Source organism: Scophthalmus maximus, chromosome 6 (assembly GCF_022379125.1).
Source record: "Scophthalmus maximus strain ysfricsl-2021 chromosome 6, ASM2237912v1, whole genome shotgun sequence".
NCBI lineage: Eukaryota > Metazoa > Chordata > Actinopteri > Pleuronectiformes > Scophthalmidae > Scophthalmus > Scophthalmus maximus.
The window spans coordinates 16,280,886-16,304,536 of NC_061520.1; the positions used below are offsets into that span (position 1 = coordinate 16,280,886).

At 42.6% G+C, this 23,651-nt stretch overlaps 2 protein-coding genes across 4 annotated transcripts in view; one reads left to right on the forward strand and one right to left on the reverse strand.

The window, feature by feature from the left end:
* Nucleotides 1-881: 881 nt before the first annotated feature.
* nek4 (NIMA-related kinase 4) lies at nt 882-9,851 on the reverse strand. 2 transcript variants are annotated; one of them, XM_035632375.2, is made up of 16 exons: nt 9,327-9,851; nt 8,513-8,779; nt 8,214-8,411; nt 8,021-8,128; nt 7,485-7,639; nt 6,194-6,338; nt 4,949-5,629; nt 4,821-4,871; nt 4,532-4,681; nt 4,172-4,336; nt 3,431-3,497; nt 2,578-2,690; nt 2,311-2,402; nt 2,006-2,229; nt 1,784-1,917; nt 882-1,597 (listed from the first exon to the last, which is right to left on the reverse strand). In XM_035632375.2, exons 1-16 carry the CDS (start codon nt 9,414-9,416, stop codon nt 1,499-1,501), a joined length of 2,739 nt encoding a protein of 912 aa, XP_035488268.2. In that variant the 5' UTR covers nt 9,417-9,851; the 3' UTR covers nt 882-1,498. The 2 variants fall into 2 exon arrangements, with proteins under 2 accessions (XP_035488268.2, XP_035488269.2); XM_035632376.2 differs by lacking the exon at nt 9,327-9,851 and adding an exon at nt 9,013-9,086.
* A 4,445-nt stretch (nt 9,852-14,296) lies between these two features.
* camk1b (calcium/calmodulin-dependent protein kinase Ib) overlaps nt 14,297-23,651 on the forward strand; it is a 31,029-nt gene continuing 21,674 nt past the window's right edge. The window contains exons 1-2 of one of the 2 annotated variants that reach the window (XM_035631558.2): nt 14,297-14,541; nt 20,378-20,491. In XM_035631558.2, the coding sequence (XP_035487451.2) occupies nt 14,312-14,541; nt 20,378-20,491 (344 nt within the window). In that variant the 5' untranslated portion in view covers nt 14,297-14,311. Of the gene's footprint in view, nt 14,542-14,574; nt 14,761-20,377; nt 20,492-23,651 lie in introns of those variants that run through there. The other variant, XM_035631559.2, reaches the window with a different exon arrangement.

Below are 23,651 nucleotides of genomic sequence, written 5' to 3' on the forward strand. Positions count from 1 at the left end.
GTAACCCTCATAGGTACAGAGCAGCTGGCACACTGTATATACTGTACTACTCCTAGTACAGAGATGAGACTACCTGGGTTTTCCTTGATTTGATCAAATCTGTGAAACATCTTCCTGAATGACCTCTCCAACATAATCCAAAACTGGGACAGTTCGAGGTTTAGACGCGGAGGTAATGGAGATAACAGCTGTGAAAACTGACAAATGTCAAATATGAAAATGACTTCACCCGTGTCAGCACCACCATTTTGCATCTATAGAGGTATGAATCAGACGTGTTATAACAGCACAAAGCGTCTAGGTCATGTCTTTATTGGACAGGGAAAGTGTTTGGGTACATCATTGTGTTTTAAAAATATGCAGCATGTCAGGGACTTCATGATGGAGATGCCCTCACACTTAACTATTAAATCACACTCCCATATTCTTTCAAATCTAAGTTGCCGGTTATAAAACCTACTCCAGGTCATGGCACTGTCCAGGGTTACTACTGTCTATGTGCTGATCATTATTATGGGTTCTTACCTCCCAACATGCAGGATGTTATTTGGTTAAATCATCAGCAGTTTAGTGTTGCAGCAGGACAACGACCCGCATCACTGATGTACATCTACAAACAAATGATTGCAAACAAAGAGTGGTCCAGCTCGAGCCCAGACTTCAACCCAATAGAGATGCTGTGGAATGAGCTCGGAGAGTTGTTCACACCAAACATCCTTCAAATATGGCTGAGCTGAAGCTGTTCTGTAGGAAGGGGTTCAGCCAGTTTTAAAGCCAAGGGTTAATCAACCTTCTCCAGCGGCACTGAGGATGTTTGTGTGTTACTTTTTTTTGTCACAGAAATGCGTGTTTTATTTTGGAAAATAAGTGCAAACAAGAAGATATATTTAGGATTTATTAGAAATATTTAAAAAATGTTAATAATATCTACAGTGCATCTACATTACAATAATGTGTGTATAAGAACATCAAAGACAGAAATTATTGAAATTCTGACTTACAATATAAATAAACAAATGACAAAATAAGAATAATGACTACAACACGTAGTAGAGCAAGTAGACAGTCAAGGTGCTATAACACGACTTCAATATTTGCATAGGCATCCTGAAAAATACCGGATTAATTTCAAATTCTGTTTTTGTACTAGATTCAAATTAGATGTAAGCAGGAAAAGGAGGGTGATTTTCTCACGAGGCAAATTCTTCTTTGTGAACAATATCGCACCATTTTCACTTTCAGTTTCGTTTCAACTGGGGCTGCAACTAACGATTATTTTCATAATCGATGAATCTGTTGATTATTTTCTCGATTAGTTGTTTGGTCCTTGAAATGTCAATAGTAATTGATTACTAAACGATTAATCTGTTTCAGCTCTAGTTTCAACATATTCTGTGATGCGAGAACTGTCTAAATGATTGACTCTTGTGAACATGTACTCACAAGCGGTATCAAGGAAGTACAAATGCGTATGTTAGCCTATACACACTGTTCTTCTCTAAACCTTGAAGGCAATATCCTCGAAGAATTTCAGCTGCCTCACCATCACGGCGTAAGCTTGGTATTTTTCATCTCCCATCTGTTCACGGAGGCACAGCTGCAGTAACAGAAAGGTAGGAAAAAACAGTGAATTTGGTACAGAATTACCAAATGTAATTGATATCCTTTAGTATCTGCAAAGCACCGAGAGACACACAGTCCCAGCTCCTATTGATATTTACTCCTCTTCAACACTCAACAATAGTACTGAGCATTTTAAGGAGTTATAGCAGGGGTACCGTACCTCTCGCTTGGTGTCGTCATCCTCCTCCATGATTTCCAGTACTTTGTCCAGCAGCTTGACCCCCAGGCCCTTCATCACATCTGTCCTCAGTTGTTCTATCGCTCTCCTTATCTTAGCTGGACCGGACGGGGAGCCTTTTAAAGAAACAGACTTGTTAAACACAAGGCAGCTTCAGAGTGACAAACTGACTAATGACAAAAGAGTTCGATCAAAGTATCTGACCTATTGGTATTTCACCGAGCGACAAGTTCTCCGCTTCCTCTCGACCCTTCCCATGAAGCACCAGGGTGTCCCTGTACTTCCTGTTCAGTTTAAATTCTGGCAGCGCAGTAGAGCCAATCTGCCATCTGCCTCTGTCCACCTCGCTCACACCATCTGAGACATCCATACTCAAAGTTTGAGTCATCATGTGGACTAAATCCTGCATGTCGCTGGATTCAGTCTTCCTGCAGATGATTCACAAATCATGGATTACACCGTCAGGTGACTTTATTAGATTTGTGTTGCAATTGATGTCATCTACTCACTTCTCCCTGCAGTCTCCATCCAAACGCTCTGTGGAACTCGCAGATGAGCTGCATTCATCGTCATCTGACCTTTGCTCCAGCAACTTCTCCTGCTGTAATGAAGCAATGTACGACACCTACAATGAAGTTTACTGTAACATTAACAGATTCGCCTCATGAGGCACACTCATTCTTTATTGTCATATTGGCAGACATAAAATAAAGTGTATTTTCTGGCAGCAACTGTATGAGGTACAGTTGGATGTCACAGTGGTGGGATATCAGTACCTTTCTGTTGGTCCCAGCCATAGTGTCTGAAGCAGATCTGGAGACTGGGGCATTGTAGTGCTCAGCCTTGGTGGAGGTGACGTCATATGATGCTCTTCTTACAGCATCAACACCTGGGAAAGGGCATAAAGGTGATTAAGGATTTTTTTTTTTTTACATATGTAATGAGTGTCACTTCAGTTCTACTTTCTGACTATGAATTATCATGTGCAGTAAAAAACCAGAACAATATGCAAGCACTGTAAAAAATTTTGCCACAAACTCAACTGACTGGTGGCTTCTCTCCTGTATGATTTCTCAGGAGTCTCTTCAGACCTGATAACTGTGCATGAACTATGCATGAGCTTTTAACTTCTAACTGAAATCTTACTGCCTTCTAAATGAAAAAAATAAAAAAAGTATAAATCACAAAAAATAATTGAAACTAAGTTTTTCTTAGTGCAAACCATAATCAAAGTAAAACTCTGTACTTCAGTAGCATTCAATTTTGCCTCTTGATCTGATCTGTTGGACTGCTCTCGCTCAGTAGACCAAGCAGATGGCTACAGCTGGATACTACTCCGCGAAACAGCTTTTCACCTTGGCGAGGAAATATTATCATGTCACGATAATATCTCGTCACACCCCTAGTTTTTATAGAGCTTAAAATAATTAAATGTGCACATTCACAGCTGTTTTTAGTGTGATTAAGTATATTCATGTGTATGTTAGGAAGTGTAATGTCATGAATAACTGTTTGTTTTTTTATCCCTCCATTGCTTTATTCAAACCTCCTGCAACATAGGTTTTATTATATTTTTGTGCTGTCTTAATATAAAGTTCTGGTGTTGGTGAGGGAAAAGACAGTTAGTACCTGGTTGACTGGCGCTCTCTTGGGACTGCCTCAGTCTCCTCCTCTCTCTGGCAGACAAAGGACGATCCTGGAAGAAAAAAAAAAAAAACTATCAATGACTATCAAAATAGAATTACAAAATTCTGGGAGGAAATTAGTTGTGGTGGATGTGAGTGAGGTTGGGGGTCAGGCTTAACAACAACAAAAGCACAGTACTAGATAGACTGTAACAGATAGAAAGCAAAGCAATGGTGAAAAGATGTGCAAGTAATATGTCCTACACAGGGTGAGTAATTGGCTGTAGTTTTAATATTTTAATAATCCAATTGTGAAATGGGTGAGTTAGAATCTCCGAGACAGAAAGAGACTGAAAAGGGGTAAGTGGGGTCAGTCGCTATCCTGGCTGCTCTGGGGGCTTGGCAGGTGATGTAAATGTCCAGAAGGGAGGCGAGGGAGGCGAGGGAGGCATCAGTGAGTTCCCAGCCGAGTTCACTATGCCCTGCAGGATGTTGGAGTTAGAGGCAGTGCAGCCCCCCAAAACCACACAGTGATGCCTCAGAAGCAGGAGCACACGATGGGTTCCAGGGCTCTTGCTCTCCTTAGCATCCAAAGACAGCTTCAGAGAGCTAGTTCCTTGTTTAATATTTCAGAAATGTTGATATGGTTTGCTAAACTGTCTTAGGCAAAATGCTCATTCAGCTATGTATACGGTTGAGAAGTTATATGGCTGAATACTGTTTGTGAGTGGAGGAGCACTCTCACCTGTGGCAGGGGAGACAATCCATTCTTACAGGAACTAACTGATGTGGAGGTTGCAGCCCTGTCAGCTTTCTTGCTCTCCGTGCTCCTCTTGTTCCTCTTCTTCTCCTCCGTGGCTCTGCTCTCAACAGGAAGTGGAGGTAAAGGTCTCAGAGCAGCCACCTTAGACTAAAAAAAATAAATACAAGATTAACCTCTATGACTTTCTAAGAACATGAACTAGGGTTTTCTAGAAAAAATTTTAAAAGTTTCTCTCACTTTTCTCATGTTGTTACATTATCACATAATAAATGTAATATTGCGTTACAGTGTAATTCAATGACGAAAGTGCAACCTAATATCAACTCCTGTATCGATCTTTACCTTGTGCTGCTCCCCATGTGTCCATCTTTTGTCTTTCGCTCTGTGCCGCTGTGACATAGAAGGTTCTGATGAAAACTGTGGGGGAGTTTGGCAAGGAGTGGTCAGACCCGGCTTACTGACTGGCAAGGGAGTTTGCTCCATCTCAGGCTCCTAAACAAACACAATTACACCTTTTTTCCCTATGTGGAAAAATGTTTTCCCCCAAAAAATCACAATGATGTCTTGCACTTATTGGGTGTGAGCATTGTTACACAGTCAGCGAAGGCAGTGCGAGAATTTCAGTTCTTACCAGAGTTGGAGGGAGCGGCTCTAACAGCTTTTCAGTAGATTCTAAGATGTCCTACATCAAATAAAACAAAATAAATTAAAACTCATAAAAAGAGAAAAACCTATCACTCAGTTGTTCTCAGCACTTACTTGGATGTCTGAGGTATGTGGTTGTTGTGTTGGAGCTCCTTTGAGAAGAGTAATGGTGTCATCTTTATTTTCCATAATCACTTCCACACCCACTCCAATTTGTTCTGTATTAAATTTGTGTGCAGACAGAGCAGCCCCTTTCTCCACTTTCAGCTTTGGCTTCTCCATTTCAGCCTCTTGAAGTAACTCCACGGTATCATCCTTAGCATCCACATCTTTCATCTGCTTCTCCCCAAAGACAGAAAATGTATCCCCAGGTTTTGGCGTGGCCTGTGGCTGAATGTCTAACAATCCACTGGGTGCCCATCTCTCTTCGCCTCCCCTACTGCCAACACCTGACACAGACTTGAGAGGGAGCTTAACGGGGGAAAGACGGGGGGAAGGATCTGGTTTCCCCCTTCCAATGCTGTCTTTGTGCACACTGCGAGTCACGTGTTCATTACCTGCCCGGTGGTGTGACCCAACTGACTGGGGCCTCTGCAGCTGTCTCTTCAACGGGTCTTCATCCTCCTGCAGTTGGATATCAATATTGATGTTGCTGACAGTTGCCAGGGATGCGGAGCTGACTTTGAGATCATCGGGCGAAAGGGGTTTGGGTGGTGGTGGAGTAGTTTGGACTGGAGTACAGTCGGTGACACCGTTATAAATGTTACGCTGTTGTGATTTCTCTTCTTTCTGAGGCTGCAGGGGAAATCACAAACCATAATAAACACTGATGATTCCCTGCTAGGCTTGGGATCAACAATCCACAAAGGCTGCTTTTGACATCTTACTACATTGATGACCGGGATAAATCTAGAATAAATACACATTCATGGAACGTATTCAGAATTGGTCTTTTGGAAAACCTGAATTCAATGTGTTATTATTAGTCTTTCCCATGGATTCTGTGTCAGGATAAAACATTCTACAAAATAAATGTATTTGCTGTGATCCAGCTGCACTTGATTGCAGCTTTTCTGTGCGTGTTTTAAAAATCTGTTTAAGGGATACGTCTTCTATCACAGAAACAATACTTCAATTGGATTCACTGAGCTTACAAATATTAATACGGTTTGTCTTCATTGCAATTATGTGCTAGGCACAGCAGACCCCTTATTATGAATTATAACTGACATTGTTCAAGTTTTCATTATTCTGAGTGAATGAGAAAAGACACATCATACCATAATAATTGTGATGATATCAAACAAGACCCCAGACATCTTTGTATAAATTCGTCCTTGCTATTGGTAAGTCACTCACCCGTTTCACCCTGACAAGAGGTTCCCGCTGAGGACTTGGAGGCAGTCTCTCAGGTTTGGGCTGAGATGAAATCACAGACAGTTCGCTGTTCTCTCTACAAACACCAATTCCAATCGCAGCTTTCTTTCTTGATTTGGCAGTTTTTCTTGTGTGGGGAAAAAAACAGCTCTTTAAAAAAAAATGCCATGTCTCTATGCACAATCTGTTAGTGTTTCTATTTAGCAGTGTATTTTGAGAGGGATGCACGGTGGTGTAGTGGTTAGCGCTGTCGCTTCACGATAAGAAGGTTCTGGGTTTGCATGCTGCTTCGAACCAACCACGAACCGTGTCTGTATGGGTTCTCTCCGGCTTCCTCCCACAGTCCAAAGACATGCAGATTGAGGTCAATTGGAGACTCTAAATTGCAACTTAGGTGTGAATGCGAGAGTGAATGGTTGTTTGTATCTGTATGTTTGCTCCAATATGTTGACGACCTGTCCAAGGTGGACCCCCCTTGCCCCATTTGTCAACTGGGATTGACTCCAGCCCCCCGCGACCCTTAAAGGATAAAGCAGTATAGATAATGGATGGATGAATTTGAAGAGTTGTCTTGTCTATTTAAACGGTGTGACACAAAGCTGACTGCCAGCCTGTAACAGTATTTCTGAGTTGTGTTACAGTATTCTTCTGCTAGCTACAATTGTGCATTTTACTCGTTAAATTTGTGTTGTTTATGCTCCTATGCTTCTCTTTTACCATGTGCTTGTTGATTAGTGAGTAACTGTCATAAGTTGCACAGTTTGAATGTTCATTCCAATTATTGATAATCGTTAATTGAAATCCTATCACACAATCCCCTTGGTGCAATGATCATAGGATCTAAGGCACACACTCCTGGGATCTGGGATCTCATCGCAAATAACAGGTAGGGGCTCATCTCAGAATCCCATCCTTTGAATTATAGCAGACACAGAGGCGAGACAATAAGTTACTTGACCACATTTTAAATACAAACCAGACCACCACCTGGAAAATAAGCACAATTTCTCACAAAGCACTTACCTAAAGGTAAATCAAATCGCCTAAAGGAATGATAAAGGAACTCTTCATCACAACAAGGCCTGGTTATTGGAACCATTCTCTGTAAAGGCAAACCCAGAGTTCTTACTGGACTCTCCACTGCGATTTGAACTATCAAACCAGCACACAACTCGTGCATTATTTCTCAAGCTCAAATCTGTTTCCTAAAGCTGGAGGCTTTACATAGGGTAAGGTTCTGGCATAAATAATTAACTTTTAGGAGTCCACCTACTCTTTGGTGGCCTCAAGGAACATGGCAATTTGTCTTTTGATGAAGGGCTGCCGGAGGATAAGTTTGACATCCGGCCTGTCTTCGGGTCTCTTACACAACATGCTCTTGATCAAATCTCCCAGCTGGGGATCATATCTACTGGGCATCTGTGGCAGCTGATGAGGAAAGCAGAGGGAAAATGTTTTTGTACTTTACATTTCTGTAATATTCCTAGATAACGAAGGCTGAAAAACAACGTGGTGTCTTTATATGAGAAGAATTTAGCAACCAACCATTCCCACATTCATTTCAAGACTATTTTCCACAACAGTCTTTTTTTAGAGTTCAGTTAGTCACTGAACTCTGCTGATATGCTCACAAAATGATCAGTGAGCTGCAGATCCAAAAGACTAACGGAATTATACATTTATTTACAAAAAGAGGGATTTCTGTTTAATGTAAAAGCAAAAAAAATTCACTGTGTACCTAATTACAGTTTGAACTTGACCCGAATGCATACTTTATTGAATAAACATTAATAAAGAGATGAAACCCACCTTTCCTTCTACTATGCGATACACCAGTGAGTTCATGTCCTTGGCATTGAAGGCATGTTTAAGTGTGGACATTTCATACACACAGCAACCCAGGGCCCAAACATCTGACTAGAGAGAAAAAATACATAGGTTGTAAAGCAGTTCACTCATTGAGAAATAAAGTACACACATTAAGAGCAGATAACTCAAATACCTTGTGGTTGTAGGGTTTGTTGGAGAAGAGCTCAGGACTCATGTAGTATGGGGTCCCTATGAGTGTGCTGGCCATATCATTCTGGTTATCCAAAACTCGTGCAATGCCGAGGTCCCCAACTTTGATGATGTTGGTTTTTGTCAGGAAGATGTTCTGTGTTTTCAGGTCTCGATGGAGAATGTTCCTCTCATGCAGGTACTGAAAACCAAAGTGACTTTAACATGATGTACTCTATAAAGAAAGAAAAAATGTGTCTGAGTTCACGTGGATCTCACTTTCATTAAGACAATGTACCGTACCTGGAGTGCCATGGCTATCTGGACAAACCACTCCACCACCTGCCTCTCAGGTAAAAGCTCCCCCTTTTGCTGCTTAAGTCTGTGATAGAGGTCACCACCTTCACAGAAACCCATCACAATGTACAGCTGGCAGTCATTTCCCTCCCACGACTCCTTGTACGTCACAATGTTGGGATGTCGCAGCTGGGACAGGAGCTGTGCCTCCTGCTCTGCGGCGTGTCGCTCCCTCTTAGAGGAAGTGGTCAAATTCAGCTTCTTTATAACATACTGAAACGAAACAAAATGCATAATTACTGAGTAGTAAGCTAAGGAAGCCATGGAATCTTTGTCAATTTGTGAAAGTTTAAAAATTCACAAACTAAAATGCAAGCCAGATGGACAAACACATTTAGCCAGCGGATGATATCACATTCACAAAGGAGACCAGGGATTTACAAATCTTTTCAGTGTTAGTAAACCACACATGAACCAGCACATTTCTAAAGCGATGAAACAAATACATTTGATTGTTTTTGGACTTCATTTACAACAGAACAACAGTCAAGGTACTGGTCAGTACTAATCCATTATGCAGCTACAGTTCCTCAAACCCTTTAAGATCTTTTGGAGTAACACTGGAGACAAGAAACACATCAAAGTCAACCGTCAAGAGCGTGTCTTCAAGGCTTTAGCTGACGTCAGCTAACTGTAAGCTAGCTCTTCGTAGCGTCTAGCCTGCTCACTATAAACATGTAAAGCAACTGCAGAGGCGTTTGTGAAAAACACTAAACAAACATGTATTTTAAAGACTCAAGACATTCATCTCGTATCTCACCTGTTTTCGGTCTGACTTGTGTTTCACCAGGTTCACCTCCCCATAGCTCCCTTTCCCAACGACCCTGATGGAGATGTAATTATTCATCATTCTTCAAAACTATTCATAACACGACACGATAAACACGTGGCGCGGAGCTCCCCGCGAGATTTAAGTGCTACTTTTGCACCATAGTCCAGCGGTGAAGACGAGATAAACATAGGAAATGTGTTGAGAAAACTTGGAACTAGAGGAGTGGCAGCGACGAGGTTTTGAAAACGCAGGAAATCAGCAGCAGCAGTCTGGAGTTTTTCGTCACTAGGCAACTGGCGGCTCGCTACCAACGACCATGACGAGAGGGTCCGTCTGGACCAAAACACTGCAGCGTTTAAACCACAGCGCCCCCCAATGGCCGCACCAAGACACCGCAGCAGCTTTGTTCCGACGACAGTTGTGAAGAAATTGACCAGTAGATGTTGGTTTTTCTGCTGTAATAAATGATCGACCTGTTGGTTAGACTTGCATTACTGGTTGAAAACTAAAGGAAGACACTCACCTTCAAAAACTTCCCCAAATTTGTTGGTGTGCCACTTTATGAAAGCAGAACTGATGGATTCTTAATAAATGCACTGCTTTTACTTTTTTCTTTTTTTACACAGAAACAGTGGCCTAACTATCATTTTACTTAAGAAACATGTTGGGACAATAACAACATTTCCAACATTTTAATCTTATAAAATGCTGTTGGCCACTTTGTGTCAACTAAGATACAAGTTTGCCATGTATATATCAGGTCGCCCAGGGGCTTCACAACAGTGCAGGCGATTGGCTGGGGCCCTCCACAGCAACAACAATTGTGAGAACCCCCTTAAATTCTTTAATTGTGTACATTAGACAACAACCACACCATTGCAAACCCCCTTAAAAGGCCCCATGCACTGTCGGGTAGGTGAGTAGGAAGCAGGACCCAAATGCAGGATGTGGCAAAAAAGGATATTTAATAATAAAACAAACAACTCAAAATCCAAACAAGGGTATCCACACTACGTAGTAAAAAAAAAAGAAAACTGAAACACTGGAGCCAGGGGAAAAAAATCACAGTGATCAGACCGGGAGACAATCATAGTTACAGACTCGGGGTAAACAGCAGAAACAGACCGGGGAATACATCAGGAACTGACCAGGGAAAACCACAGGAACAGACTGGGGAAAAAACAACAGGAACAGACCAGGGAAAACCACAGGAACAGACTGGGGAAAAAACAACAGGAACAGACCAGGGAACACCACAGAAACAGACGACTCAGGACAGACTGGGGGAAAAACAACAGACGATCTGACACAGACAAAGGGAAGCACAGAGACTAAATACACACAAGGTGGGCAGGGCAAATTGAACATTAGGAACAGGTGCAGACAAACACAGGGGCAGGAGACACAGGGAAAACAAAGTGAAACGAGACAGGGAAACAGGAAGTACAAAAACTAATTCAAAATAAAACAGGAAATACAAAACACAAGATCATGACAGAACCCCCCTCTCAAGGACCAAATTTCAGACGGTCCAAAAAATAAAAATACTCAGAGCGGGCCAGGAGGAAGGGGGCCAGGACGGATCCGGAAAAAAATGTCACTGGGGAACCCAACAGGGGTCTTGTTGGGGGGGGGTTCAGCGGGCGTAGGAGCTCTGGGGGACGGCCCGGAGGCCGGGCAGGCGGGCATGACAGTTCTGGGGGACTGCCCGGGCAGGCGGGCATGGCAGTTCTGGGGGACGGCCCGGAGGCCGGGCAGGCGGGCATGGCAGTTCTGGGGGACGGCCCGGAGGCCGGGCAGGCGGGCATGACAGTTCTGGGGGACTGCCCGGGCAGGCGGGCATGGCAGTTCTGGGGGACGGCCCGGAGGCCGGGCAGGCGGGCATGGCAGTTCTGGGGGACGGCCCGGAGGCCGGGCAGGCAGGCAAGGCAGCTCTGGCACAATAAAAATATTTTCAACATTTGAATCTTATAAAATGCTGTTGGCCATTTAGACTTTCAGGAAAATAGCTTTCCTGTGCTCTGCTGTTGCCCCTCCTTCCCGTGTCCTGTCTGTCTTCCCGTGTCTGTGTATGGAGCTGGGTGGAGTTTTGGAGTTGCTGCTGTCTGTCATTCCACCCACCTGCAGCAGATATAATCCAGGTTCAGATCTCTACTCATCGTCAGATCGTCCGTTTTTACACTCCGTGGTATACCCTGCTGGCTCATTGTTTAATAATTGAAATTTTTGCAATTTTTTTTACCTTGCCTTGTCTCCTGGGTTTGTGTCAAGTCATTATGACATCAACTAAGATACAGTGTTTGCCATTTACATATCAGGTCGCCCAGGGGCATCACAACAGGGTAGGCAAATCAGGCGATTAGCTGGGGCCCTCCACAGCAACAAGAATTTTTTGAGAACCCCCTTAAATTCTTTGATTGTCTATGTACAGTAGACTTCAACAACACCATGGTTGGAAAGCCCCTTACAAGGCCCCATGCCCCTAGTTTTCTGCCAAAAGCTTTGTCATTTTAGAGATTTGGTTGAAGACAAATGTCTGAATGTGTGTTTGATGTTCCTGTGATGGTGGTGGGGTTTTTTTTTCAATTAAATTGACAAAACTTTTTGGTTTGGTTCGATGTAGGGCCCCCCAGGTCGCTTTTGCCAGGTCCCTTGGAACACTTCTGGCAACATCTTTTGTTTTGAAATGTTTTAAGGGTGACGTAATCCACTAGATGGCGCACTAAGCCACCACAAGCTGAACAACACAAACCTAGTGTAACCGAAAAGCGCGCACCTGCAGGATGGGTGAACATGGAGAAGTCCTGTGGGCTACATTTTAGCCCTGTGGGCGTATATTGACTTTATTCTGCAAAATTCTCCAAAACAATATGCACATGCACTCCAAATAACAGAGTACACAGAATAAACAGCATCGATAACCAACATATTTAACAGAGCATGTATGAGGGAAAAAGGACATACATAAAATGTTATTGCTTTTAACGTACACAAAAAATGAACCACAAAAACTTTTAGGAGCCTAAAGTAAAACCTTAAAAAAAACTTTAAAAAATCTTACTTGTGATTGAAGACAGTTTGTAAGACAGAGGTCAGTTGGACCACCAGAGATAGAAGTCTGTCTACAACCTTCATTTGTGTATTCCATAAGTGCTGATGAGTCCAGTGTTGGACAGACAATGCAACAGCAAGACACTGTCATTACAACTATGAAAATTAAAAAACAGCCATTAAGAAAATCCATCATCACAACTAAAGTCACAGCTGCTACTGGGCCTATACTCAAAGTCACTTAGAAAAGTACGGTCACAGTTCTACTCTACATCATCAATAAAAGTCCTGGAAACTCCAAGCAGCTTTTCTCTACCATAAATCATCTCCTCAAGCCACAAACTCTCTCACAAACCGATGCCACAGAAGAGCAGTGCAAAAACTTCATCTTCTTCAGGAAAAAAGTCGACACCATCCGCTCTCTTCTCTCCAGCTCCCCTGCTCTGTCTGTCCCTATTGCCGACCCACTACCTGAGAATTTCCAGCCTTTCTGCTGCTTCCCCAGGTTTAGGACATCATCCGAAACCCTCCACCTGTACCCTGGACCCTTTTCATACAGCCCTGGTAAAATCCAACATCTGCACTCTAAGTCCTCTAATCACCCAAGTCATCAACCACTCACTCCAGGCTGGTTATGTTCCATCTGCTCACAAAACTGCTGTCATCAGAACCCTCCTCAAGAAACCCAGCTTAGACCCAGAAATCCTTGCCAACTACAGGCCCATTTCCAACCTCCCATTTCTGTCCAAGTACTGGAAAAAGGAGTCGCCGCCCATCTTCAGGACCACCTATATTCTCACTCCCTATTTGAGAAGTTCCAATCCGGCTTCCGTTCCGCCCACAGCACCGAAACAGCCCTGGTCAGGGTCACGAATGACCTGCTGGTGGCGGCTGACACTGGGTCACCATCGCTCCTCATCCTTCTGGATCTGTCTGCAGCTTTCGACAAGGTTGACCATAACATCGTCCTTCAGCACCTCCACTACACCATCCAACTCTCTGACTCCGCCCTGAGCTGGTTCCAGTCCTACCTGTCTGGAAGAACAGAATACATCTCCTTGGGAGGAGCAAAATCAAAAACACTCACTGTCACTTGTGGAGTCCCCCAAAGGTCGGTTCTCGGCCCCATTCTTTTCACCCTCTACACTCTTCCGCTTGGTCACATCATCAGCCAACATGGAATATCCTCCATTGCTACAGGGATTACACACAGCTCTACATAAAAAACAACCCTATCTCATCTAGAGCATCATCATCATCACTGAGCTCCTGTCTTGAGGAGATAAAGGCGTAGATGACAGAAAACTTCCTACAGCTTGATAGTTCCATAAACAGAAGCTATTTAAGTTGGCACACCACACCAGGTCCAGTCATCCCCCATAATCCACATCACCTTCTCTGGTCAAAATATACCCCTAACATCAACAGTCACCAACCTGGGTGTAAGATTTGACCCTCGTCTTACATTTGACACCCACATAAACGTATGTGCAAGACCTCCTTCTATCATCTCAGGAACATTGCCAAACTCCGTCCACACTCTGTCAGATGCTGAAAAACTTGTCAACGCCTTTGTCTCCTCAAGGCTGGACCACTGCAACGCTCTCCTCGTCGGGACTAATGGCAAGAGCATTCAAAAGCTTCAATACGTCCAAAACAGCGATGCTAGGATCCTGATGAGGATACGAAAATATGATCACATCACACCTGTCCTTCACTCACTCTACGTGAGGGACTCATTCGGGACTGAATACAAAATCTCCCTACTCACACATCAGTGCATCCATGGCAATGCCCCTCCCTACCTCCAAGATCTACTCTCGCCACAAGGTAGCTATTTAGCTGCACACTGACACCAGCTCACCTCCGGGGCTTTCGTCAAACAGTAAGTACAGCACGCGGGGAGTCGCCGGTGAAAGGAGATGGCCAATAGCGTGGCAGGACTGTTTACCTGGGCGCCACAGCCCGGGCGCCTATTGGCCCGTCGTCCGCCCCTGCGCTGCTCCGCGGTGACGTCAGCAGCAGCGCCGCAGCTGGTGAGGCTGCCGGGTCCAGATTCAGAGAGAGAGCGCGCGCCGAGCCGGAGACACTCGCCGACAGACTCTGTGCCCCGGACGCGGCTGCTGGACCTCACTGACCGACACACCTTCAGGTAGGAGTCACGAGAAAAACACGCCGAACACTCTTCCGGTGTGGTCCCCGTGACTGCTCGTCTCCCCGGCGACATTGACCAGCGAGCGACGTTAACTGTCGACGACGCGTCTCCTGTCAGCTGCTGTTTCACACCAGGACGCTCTCGATTAGCGGTGGAAACGCCTTTCTAAAAGTCACTCGTCAAACCGCAGCTCGTCGCAACGTTGCTGCTGCTGAAGTGAGTGGTCGTGTCATGCAGATGCACATTTCTCATATAGGAAGAAGAACGTGTGTGTGTGTGTGTGTGTGTGTGTGTGTGTGTGTGGTGCTGCTGCAGTTTCAAAGGTCGGACACCGACATGACATACCGTGTGGTCATGGCTCCATGCAGACCAGTCCTCTGAATGATCGTAGATGGAGGAAGGATTATTGTCCGACTATTTATGGATATCTGTAGTGTATGTCCTGGTGTAGCCCCGCCGGTATTATTCTGTAGAGCAGGTTTTCGCAGCGAACACGACAAGGTGTGTAACTTCCCACTGCTTTCCTGTACCAGCAATTGCTTCAAATATGTTTGGTTTGCTCATTTGCTCTTCCCTATTTCTGTTGCTCCAAACATTTCCCTCTCAACTCACTTTCACTCTCTCTCTCTCTCTCTCTCTCTCTCTCTCTCTCTCGCTGCCTCTCTGTCTCGCTGTCTCTCTCTCACACACACACACACACACACTCTCACACACACACACACACACACACACACACACACACACACACACACACTAGGATCCCTGCTGATCAATTAATAAGCTCTAGAGCCCATTAGTTGTGTCACTGACAGCAGCCGACCAATCAGACTCTCTCTGTGTGAACCAGTCATTCAGTGGGTGCATACAGGCAAGTAGTTGACACCAGTTGTTAAAGAAACAATGTTTTTGAAATAAACAGTGAATCACAAACTGCTCCCCGTGTGCCGCTACTTTCAAACACGCTACACCCCTCGGGTCTTTCTCTGCTCAAATGTCCAACCCAATGAATTTTGTTTTGCTCTTCCCCCCCGGTTGACGTCAGATCTCGACTTGCCTACTAATTCCTGAGAAACTCCAGATTTCAAAGGAAAATCATCCTGGTCAGGTTTTAATTATATATTTAGACCTTTTTTTTTTAACAGCAGCTGCAGACGTTTATCAGTTTGATTCTCTGTGTGTTAAGTGTTGCCAAAGGTTTTGACTTCATTGCACTAAATTTCACACTCCAAAAACAAAGACACAGCTACATGTCATTTTGTCACGTTTAACCGTGTGTGTGTATGTGTGTATGTATGTATGTGTGTGTGTTTCTTCTGTCCACTGCATATCACAGGGATGGGAAACCAGTGAGTACAGCGACTCTGTCTGTGTACACCTTAAACCAGGGTGAATGCTGCATGTCACAGAACTGGGAATGTGGTTATGGTATCATTCCCCCCCCCTGTCTTAAAAATCTAAAAATCATGTCATGATTGGACATGCAGGGGCTGTTTTTTGCCTTCTACATGCTCATTCAATACCTGCATGAGTCTCTCCTCTACTCTCCCACATTTTCAAAACTTGCCCCAATTTGCCCCCTGCGTGTCTAAAACTTTAACTTCAACCCTTAACTGCTGTTTATAGCATTCGCCAGTTTGGTCAAACAGACCTTGTTGTTTAGCTTTGACAATGTCCGTAAATCTCCCGCTGCTCGAAATGTTTTGTTTCAAACGTTGTCCTTTATAAACCATATCCAGATGTTTGTGCCACCAAAGTGAAATCCAGGTGTCACGAAGGAGATTTACATGCACATTGGTGTAGTAGCTACCTGTAGATTTCTAATATGGACACAACCAGTGCCAGGCAGAGGTTTGATGCATTCATACATTTTAAATGACTTTGATGTTCAGTATCAACCCCTTTCTCAGTGCATGAATTAACATGAATCTCCATGAATTTCCATATGAGCAAGGTGAGATGCTACAAACAAGCAGTATGTACAAGGTGCTTTCTCCAGCCTCACTTTCCTCAGATCGGTCTTGTGCTGTTAGTCTATAAATTGCTCCTCTTTAAGCTCGACAACCACGACATCCTGCCAAAAATAATCCAGGTCAAACAGTGGAGTTAATCCTAGAGTCGTTGATACATCTTTTCAGTGTATCAATTGATCATTTCCATAATAAAATGCTCCATCAAAGTTTTCCAGAGACAAAAGTAATTGCTGAAATAGCATTTTTGTGACCATTAGTGAAAAAGGTTTTATGTGTTTAGTCAAAGTCATAAAGAGTAAAGCAACTCTGCAGATAAAAAAGACTAAAACCAGGACATTATTTGCATCTCTGCTTAGTAAATGATTGGTCAATGATACTTTGCATAAATATCATGAAATATTTCTGTATTGACTAGCTAATCTGTTGACTAACATCACCTCAAAACAAGACATTAGAAAGACTTAAGAATCCAAACATGTCAGAACACAAGAATCATGTTATTCTTTTCACAGAGACTGCTTTGGATTCTTTTGTGTCTTCAGACACTGTTGTTGTCACCGTGACCTCTGCTCCGGATCACTTTTCAGTGAAAACATCGGCAGACAAGAAAAAATCATGACCCGTAATGGATCCTCAACTTCCACAGACAGAGACTGGTATCAAGTTGAAGATGTACTCGGGAATAGAGTTACAGACTACCATGTATTGTTTGTTTGTACCATTCAGTAGTTATTAGACTCCAGAAGCTTAGGCCACTGCACAGCAGATTTACCTGCAAGGCCTTTACACACATTTGACTGGACTTCCCCTTACTGCTTCCCCACGGAACACAGTTCTTTACGTACTGTTTGTCCAATTTAATTTCACTTCACCTCGGGTGCTTTAAATGGCATTCAAACTGCAGCAGAGGAAATGATGCGTGTGAGAATGACTCATAAGTATTTAAATGTTAACTGTCAGCTTTGTTCCTTGTGCTTTTGGTTCCACTAAGTTTAAAACAGATGCAAACAAAGTTGTTTCTCCAATCAAGAATAGAAGTACACTGTCTATGGATTGATATGGCACATGAAAACATTTTGAGTACTTTGGCACAGATCAGGCCAGAACTTTTAATGAGATCTCACCGGGCATATTTCAGAGAGCTAAGCAGCACCTGTTTTCATTCAGGAAGCCGATGTTGCTTTGGCATTAGCCAACACATGCTTGAAATAGCACACAGCACCCTTGTTGAAAGTATCTTCACATTTAATATAACAGCTTGGTACAGCAACTTAAGTGTTAAGAGCGAAAATCAAGCTCTCCACAATATTACAGGGAAGATAATTGGCAAGTCACAAAAACAACTCTGTGCTATACAGAGGAAGGCTGAACACATTACTAACTGTAGATACCTCACAACCAACGCACTCAGGAGTTTGAATTGCTCCCAGTTTGCCATCATCCAGGGCCCCCTAGGGCCAGTCACTACATATACAAGAAATATCTTATTCCCTCATGACATACAGGCATTGACCACAAAATGACGGAAATGTCAAGGAACACTTGATATTTTGCTAGATTTGCTAACCTGGTTGTTGCTACCTGCTCGTTTTATGCCCAGTGTCTGTATTATTTTTTTTACTGTTATGTGGGAGAAGTCAAAGACAGTCAACCAAGCAATCATCCAATGCTGTCTTGATGGTCATCTGGAAGTGTAGATATGAATTGTACTTCATATAGTATATATCTGGTCATATATTTTTCACCTCTACTTATAATCTTTTCCTTTTGTGCAGTTTTTAAAAACTAAATATACAAGATACTGCGACCAACCATCAAAGGGACACCCAAAAATATTTTCCACCTTATCTGCCCCCTGCCATTAGACACTAAGCAAATTAGACTCTCAGATACCATAGCAGCGCCTTCGGGTTACCATGACGACACTTATGAAGCCCGACTCCTGACATTAGTGAAGGCAGCAACAGGGCCACCGTGCGTGTCTGTGTGTTTGTGTGTGTGACGTGACACACCTATGAATTTATGTGTTCATGTGTTTTCCTCAATGCAGTTCCAAGAGGTCCACATCCTATTTGTCCTTTTAACATTTACTCTGATCTGCAGTGTTGAGTCAAATCCTGTCTATCATCACTTAATTCCACCCATGCACACAGCTCAGCATTTCAAACGAGCGGACAGTGAACTTACTGCGAGACGATTAACTGATTAACTGTGCTGTTGCATCGTCTTTGACAAAACAGCACTGGTGGAGTCCAGAAACAATGTGTTACATCATCCCATGTAGACTGAGTGTGAAGCTACCAGGCAGGCAGCAGGAACAGAGGAGGAGTGAGGCATGCTGATATGAGCAGCGCTATTTTCGTCTCAGAGGTCTTGAGTTATAGGCCCGCTTTGGGTTTAGACGATGATAGCTGTGACAGCAGGGTCCACTGTGATCACTCCCACTCTCGAGAATATGCTGCGGGCGAACATATGAAATTTAACCTGAGCATGTGAGACTCAAGAATTAACATTGTTTGTGTTGTTTTCTTACTCCGAAAAACATAGCAGCGCATTTATACTTTATCGCTTCACATATTTGATGGCAAAGCTTATATGTATTGCACGCCACTTAAACCCAAGCATCTTGGAAGCTCAGTGAAGCTAAAAAACAAATAACAGATTTGCTGACATTTCATAGTTGAGCTATGCTTTGGTTCTTTGTTCAAACAGGAGCTCAGCTGAAGGTTTGCGTCACCAGTAGCATTGTTACACCGTATAAGCATAAGGAAGACAACTTTAGTCTGCTGTTCTTAGGAATTAGTTGTCATGAGTTATGTCATCTGGACCCACAGCCCTGTGCTTTATGCAGCTCTGACACTGAGCACTTGAACTCATATACATCTTTACTTATTAACCGGTTAGATATTGGCAATGACTTTTAGCTTCTCTGCCCTGTACTCTACACTTGTTGATCATAAAGATGCTTGAACATGACTTTGCAGGACATAGCTTCATAGCAATTTCAACCGAAAACAGCCCCTGCCCTGGCTGTTATGTTCCATCTCTGCAGCAACGTTGCAGCAATAACTTTGACTGACGCTGAAACACTGTAAAGTTGCAGATGCCACACGTTCCTGAGCTATTAATTAATATCCTGTGACAACACAACATGTTTTTTGTGTTAAAAAAGTATTTAAGAGGAAGCAGGGTTTACCACATTCTTTACTCACTACAGAGACACGCAACTGTCTATGAAACATAATGTTGCAACTTTAGTAAGTGTTTGGTTTGATTCTTTGTCTGAAAGTATGAAATAGAATCATTTTGATGATATCATTTTCAATTTGTATGATTTCTTTTCTCCCATCAATAGATATTTGGGCACAACGCTTATATACTTATGTACTTATATAAACCTTAGCTGCAGGAAGTGCTGCTAACTAGTCCCATCCCATATTTACTCACAGGGCTGCTGCAAACGGCAGCTGAGCCACAACAATGAAAACAGTCACAATACAACAACACCTGAATCTAACTAGCATTTATCACACGTGGTGTCTTCTACTGTATACTTGAAATTACCTCTGCGTTTGAAAGATGCCACACAAATAAACCTGCCTTTCCTTACAGACACTGGATTAGTTGGATGTTTTTTGAGCTTCAGCATTTCACAGCAAGCGTCATTTATTTCATTTTATTTATGTGTTACATTCCACAAAAATAAAAATAATTATTTTATATTCACACTAAAACAATCAACTTTATGAAAAGTGAGTACTATATTTGCAGGGATTTTATTTTCTGCCATTGGGTGTACAGCGGCTGTTTGTATTGTTGGTATTTATGAGCATTTCCTCCCTTATTCTCTTTTTCCTCACCAGTATTGCTTCTGACCGTAACAACAAGAAGATGCCACTGGGTGACGATTGCCATGAGTGGAAAAAGAAGACCATGGATGTGAAGGAAGTGTATGACTTCAAAGACGTCTTGGGAACGTAAGTGTGTCAGTGCCCGTGGCAAAAAATTCTTGTGTCCCAGCTTTGCATGATCTTTATCACATTCTGGGAAACATTGCCACGCTTTGAATAAAGGGAGTGCGGTTTTAGACAGTTGATGAAGCGCTTCGTGCATAATTGTTTTAGATGTTCTCTCTCTATGTTCTTTCTTTTTTAACTGATTCCTAAAAATTATTATTTGTCTGAAAGTATGAAATGGAATCATTTTGATGATATCATTTTCAATTTACAAAACAGTATTTGTGTGAGAGATTATTGCTACTAAATTACTGGATATCTTTGTATGGTAGCAGGAATTGGCCACGAATTTTAATAACTCTTTTTGTAAATGTATATTAAGTATATTTACACTGGGCTACTCCTGACTTTCTCAGACCACTTCTTATTGCAATGTAAACACAGCTTTAATGTCACAGCTATTTTCTGCTGTGGTTCTTTAAATACGGTTCTTTAAAAGCGCATTTAAACAATTTAGATTTTCCAAATTGGTAAACTATTTCCTTTAGATTCCACATTATAGTGAAATTATTAGGAGGCGTCCGTAGGATGTGACCGGAGCATCATTACAGATCTTGTGACGTTTTTCTTTGGGCAAAACTCCAAACACCATTTTTCTGGGTAACCAAGAGCACATGTTACTGTCAAGAAAACTCATTTGGGAGCAGTCAGTGCAAGCAGTCTAATGCGATTTAATACAATAGCTCTGCAGTAAATTTCCCCCGTAAATAACTTTGTGGAGCTTATAATGCTCGCCTGTTGTTTGAACGTTAGAAATGCCTCTTAAGGAAATGCAGTTCACAGTGAAGCAGCACCACTTAAATATACTTCCTCCTAAATTACCATGGAGTGGAGTCAACTCCTCTGACACAGTGTCAACTAAAACTGAACATGAAACACTGCACAAAGATAAAATATTGCAGGACTGCTGTATTGGATTATATTAGACTCCACATTATTATTATTTAGTACACCACTTAATAAACTGGTTACTCCTGAGGATCTCTTAAAGACAAACACACGTTTAACAAGACCTAATCAACAATAATTCATAAAGCTACACAGAACAGCTGCCTGACTGTGAATGTGAAGTTTTATGGTTCTAAAGCTTTGTGAGGCTGTTGCTATCTTGAGAGCATGTCTTGGTTTTTTAAGAATTCTGAATTCTTCATTGTTCTTTATTTCGTTTGGTGTAACTTCTGTTGGCATGTGTTCCAGTCTTGGATTGTAGCTTGTCTGTCTTTCTCTGTGTGTTTATGTCTGCGTAGCTGGGAGTAGAAGAGGTTGGGGTTAAGGGGGGTGGCTTCTTTTTCAGTGTGAGGCACGGGTTTTATTTTTATGCATGATGTTGAGAGGATTTTTTGCTGTGGTAGTCTTAATGTACACCTAATGTAGAGTACAATTTGCAGGCCCACAGATCAATTCTTTCCTTATGGTTTTATACTTGGTCCGGCATGTGTTGTTGAGAATTTTATTTTTATCAGAAGTTTTCAGCATTGAATGTGTCATGAAATGGCCATGACAAGGTTTTGCTCATTGCACGACATTTGGCGGGTTGAATCCCATATCAGCAGTATTTCCCAGGAGAGCATTACTGTCTCCTTATTTGTTTTTTTGCTTTTACTAATGTGGTGGGGACCTACATTTGTTAACACTGTCTCAATATGTGGGACTTTGGGGACAAAAGTCTTCATAATGTAAATCATTACATTTTAAGGTGAGGACATGTTTTACGGTTAGGTAAGGAGCAGTTATGTCTCAAAATGGTCATGCTTGGTTTTTTGAAGTGCATGATGCCATCTTACTCTAGAACCTTAACTCATTCACTGCATCTCCTGAGCCTGACTCATATGGCAGTCTATGCTGTATGCGAGTGAGTAGGAAAATCATTGTGGTAGCTATACAGTACACTATCCACAGTAAAAATCCGACTGTAACTTGGCACAGACAACAATAAAGCATATTCCATCACCAATACAGGGCCATTTCTGTCCCCCTGAGTTCCTGTGTTGACTTAGTCCTCATGTCTAAAATGTCCTCATGTACTGCCATCCAGCCCAAAGTGAAACGTTTGCCCAGCTTTCCCAGTTTTGGCTATTTCGATCCTAGTTTGGTCTCAAGAAACAAAATGCTCAGAGTGCTCAGCAGTTAAATATCACTTTTAATCCTACTACTCTTTGTTTTATGATCCTTAATCATGGATCATAAGACAGGATGTTTATTGAAGGTGTTTTACTTTGCACCCTTTACATACACCCACATCCTTGTTAGTTTAGGATTAAGCTGTGTGCTCAAACTGGATCCAAGATCAATCCTAAACATGTTTTTGTGAGTTTATGAAATCTGTCCAAGCCTCTGAGGCACAGAAGGAAGAAGAAAAGTACAAAACAACTGGTTCCTGACGCTGTTTTACTTGTGGGACTTTCCAGCATGAAATATTGCCACGGTGCTGACATTTCTTTGTAGCTCTGGCTAACACTACACTACTGGAAATCCTAAGTAATTTCCAGTAGTGTAGCAGTAGCCGTTTCAGAACATCATTCATTTCATTCATTCATCGTCTACCGCTTTATCCATTTAAGGGTCGCGGGGGGTCGCTGGAGCCAATCCCAGCTAACATTGGGCGAGAGGCGGGGTTCACCCTGGACAGGTCGCCAGCCTATCGCAGGGCCCGTTTCAGAACATCTCTAGGCCAAATGATTTGTGGCAACTGACTCAGAATTAGTAGCAGCACAAACCTAACACAGACGAGCAGCATTAGTAGAAGTATTAGTTGTGTGTTGTGTCATTCCTCCAGTTCTCCACCTGCCCACGGTTTGGTGCTGAGGCTTGTTTATGGTGTGATTGCCAGCTCACCGCATCACTCGGCTGTGTACCACATTCATTTGCTATTGCTGGATTGTTGTCTTGGTAACAACAGGAGACACTTTCCATAATGGACTAAAACAGTCACTAGGGAAACAAAGTTTTTCATTTGCTATTAATAATCCACCATCGGGTAAATTGTGCAAGAGATAAACTTGCTCTTCTTTACAGGAAAAAGAGAGACACATTTCTTTAGGATTGTGAAAATTGAGTCAAATTTTCATCATGTCTTCAATATTAAAGCCCATCATTTCACTGAAATCAAAATACTAAGTAC

Coding starts and splice junctions, on each gene's coding strand:
- nek4 (XM_035632375.2), bottom strand. CDS start 9,416: ATGATGAATAATTACATCTCCATCAGGGTCGTTGGGAAAGGGAGCTAT. Junction 4,872..4,948: donor CACATACCTCAGACATCCAA/GTAAGTGCTGAG, acceptor TATTTGATGTAG/GACATCTTAGAATCTACTGA. Junction 1,918..2,005: donor GCTCGGTGAAATACCAATAG/GTCAGATACTTT, acceptor TTTCTTTAAAAG/GCTCCCCGTCCGGTCCAGCT.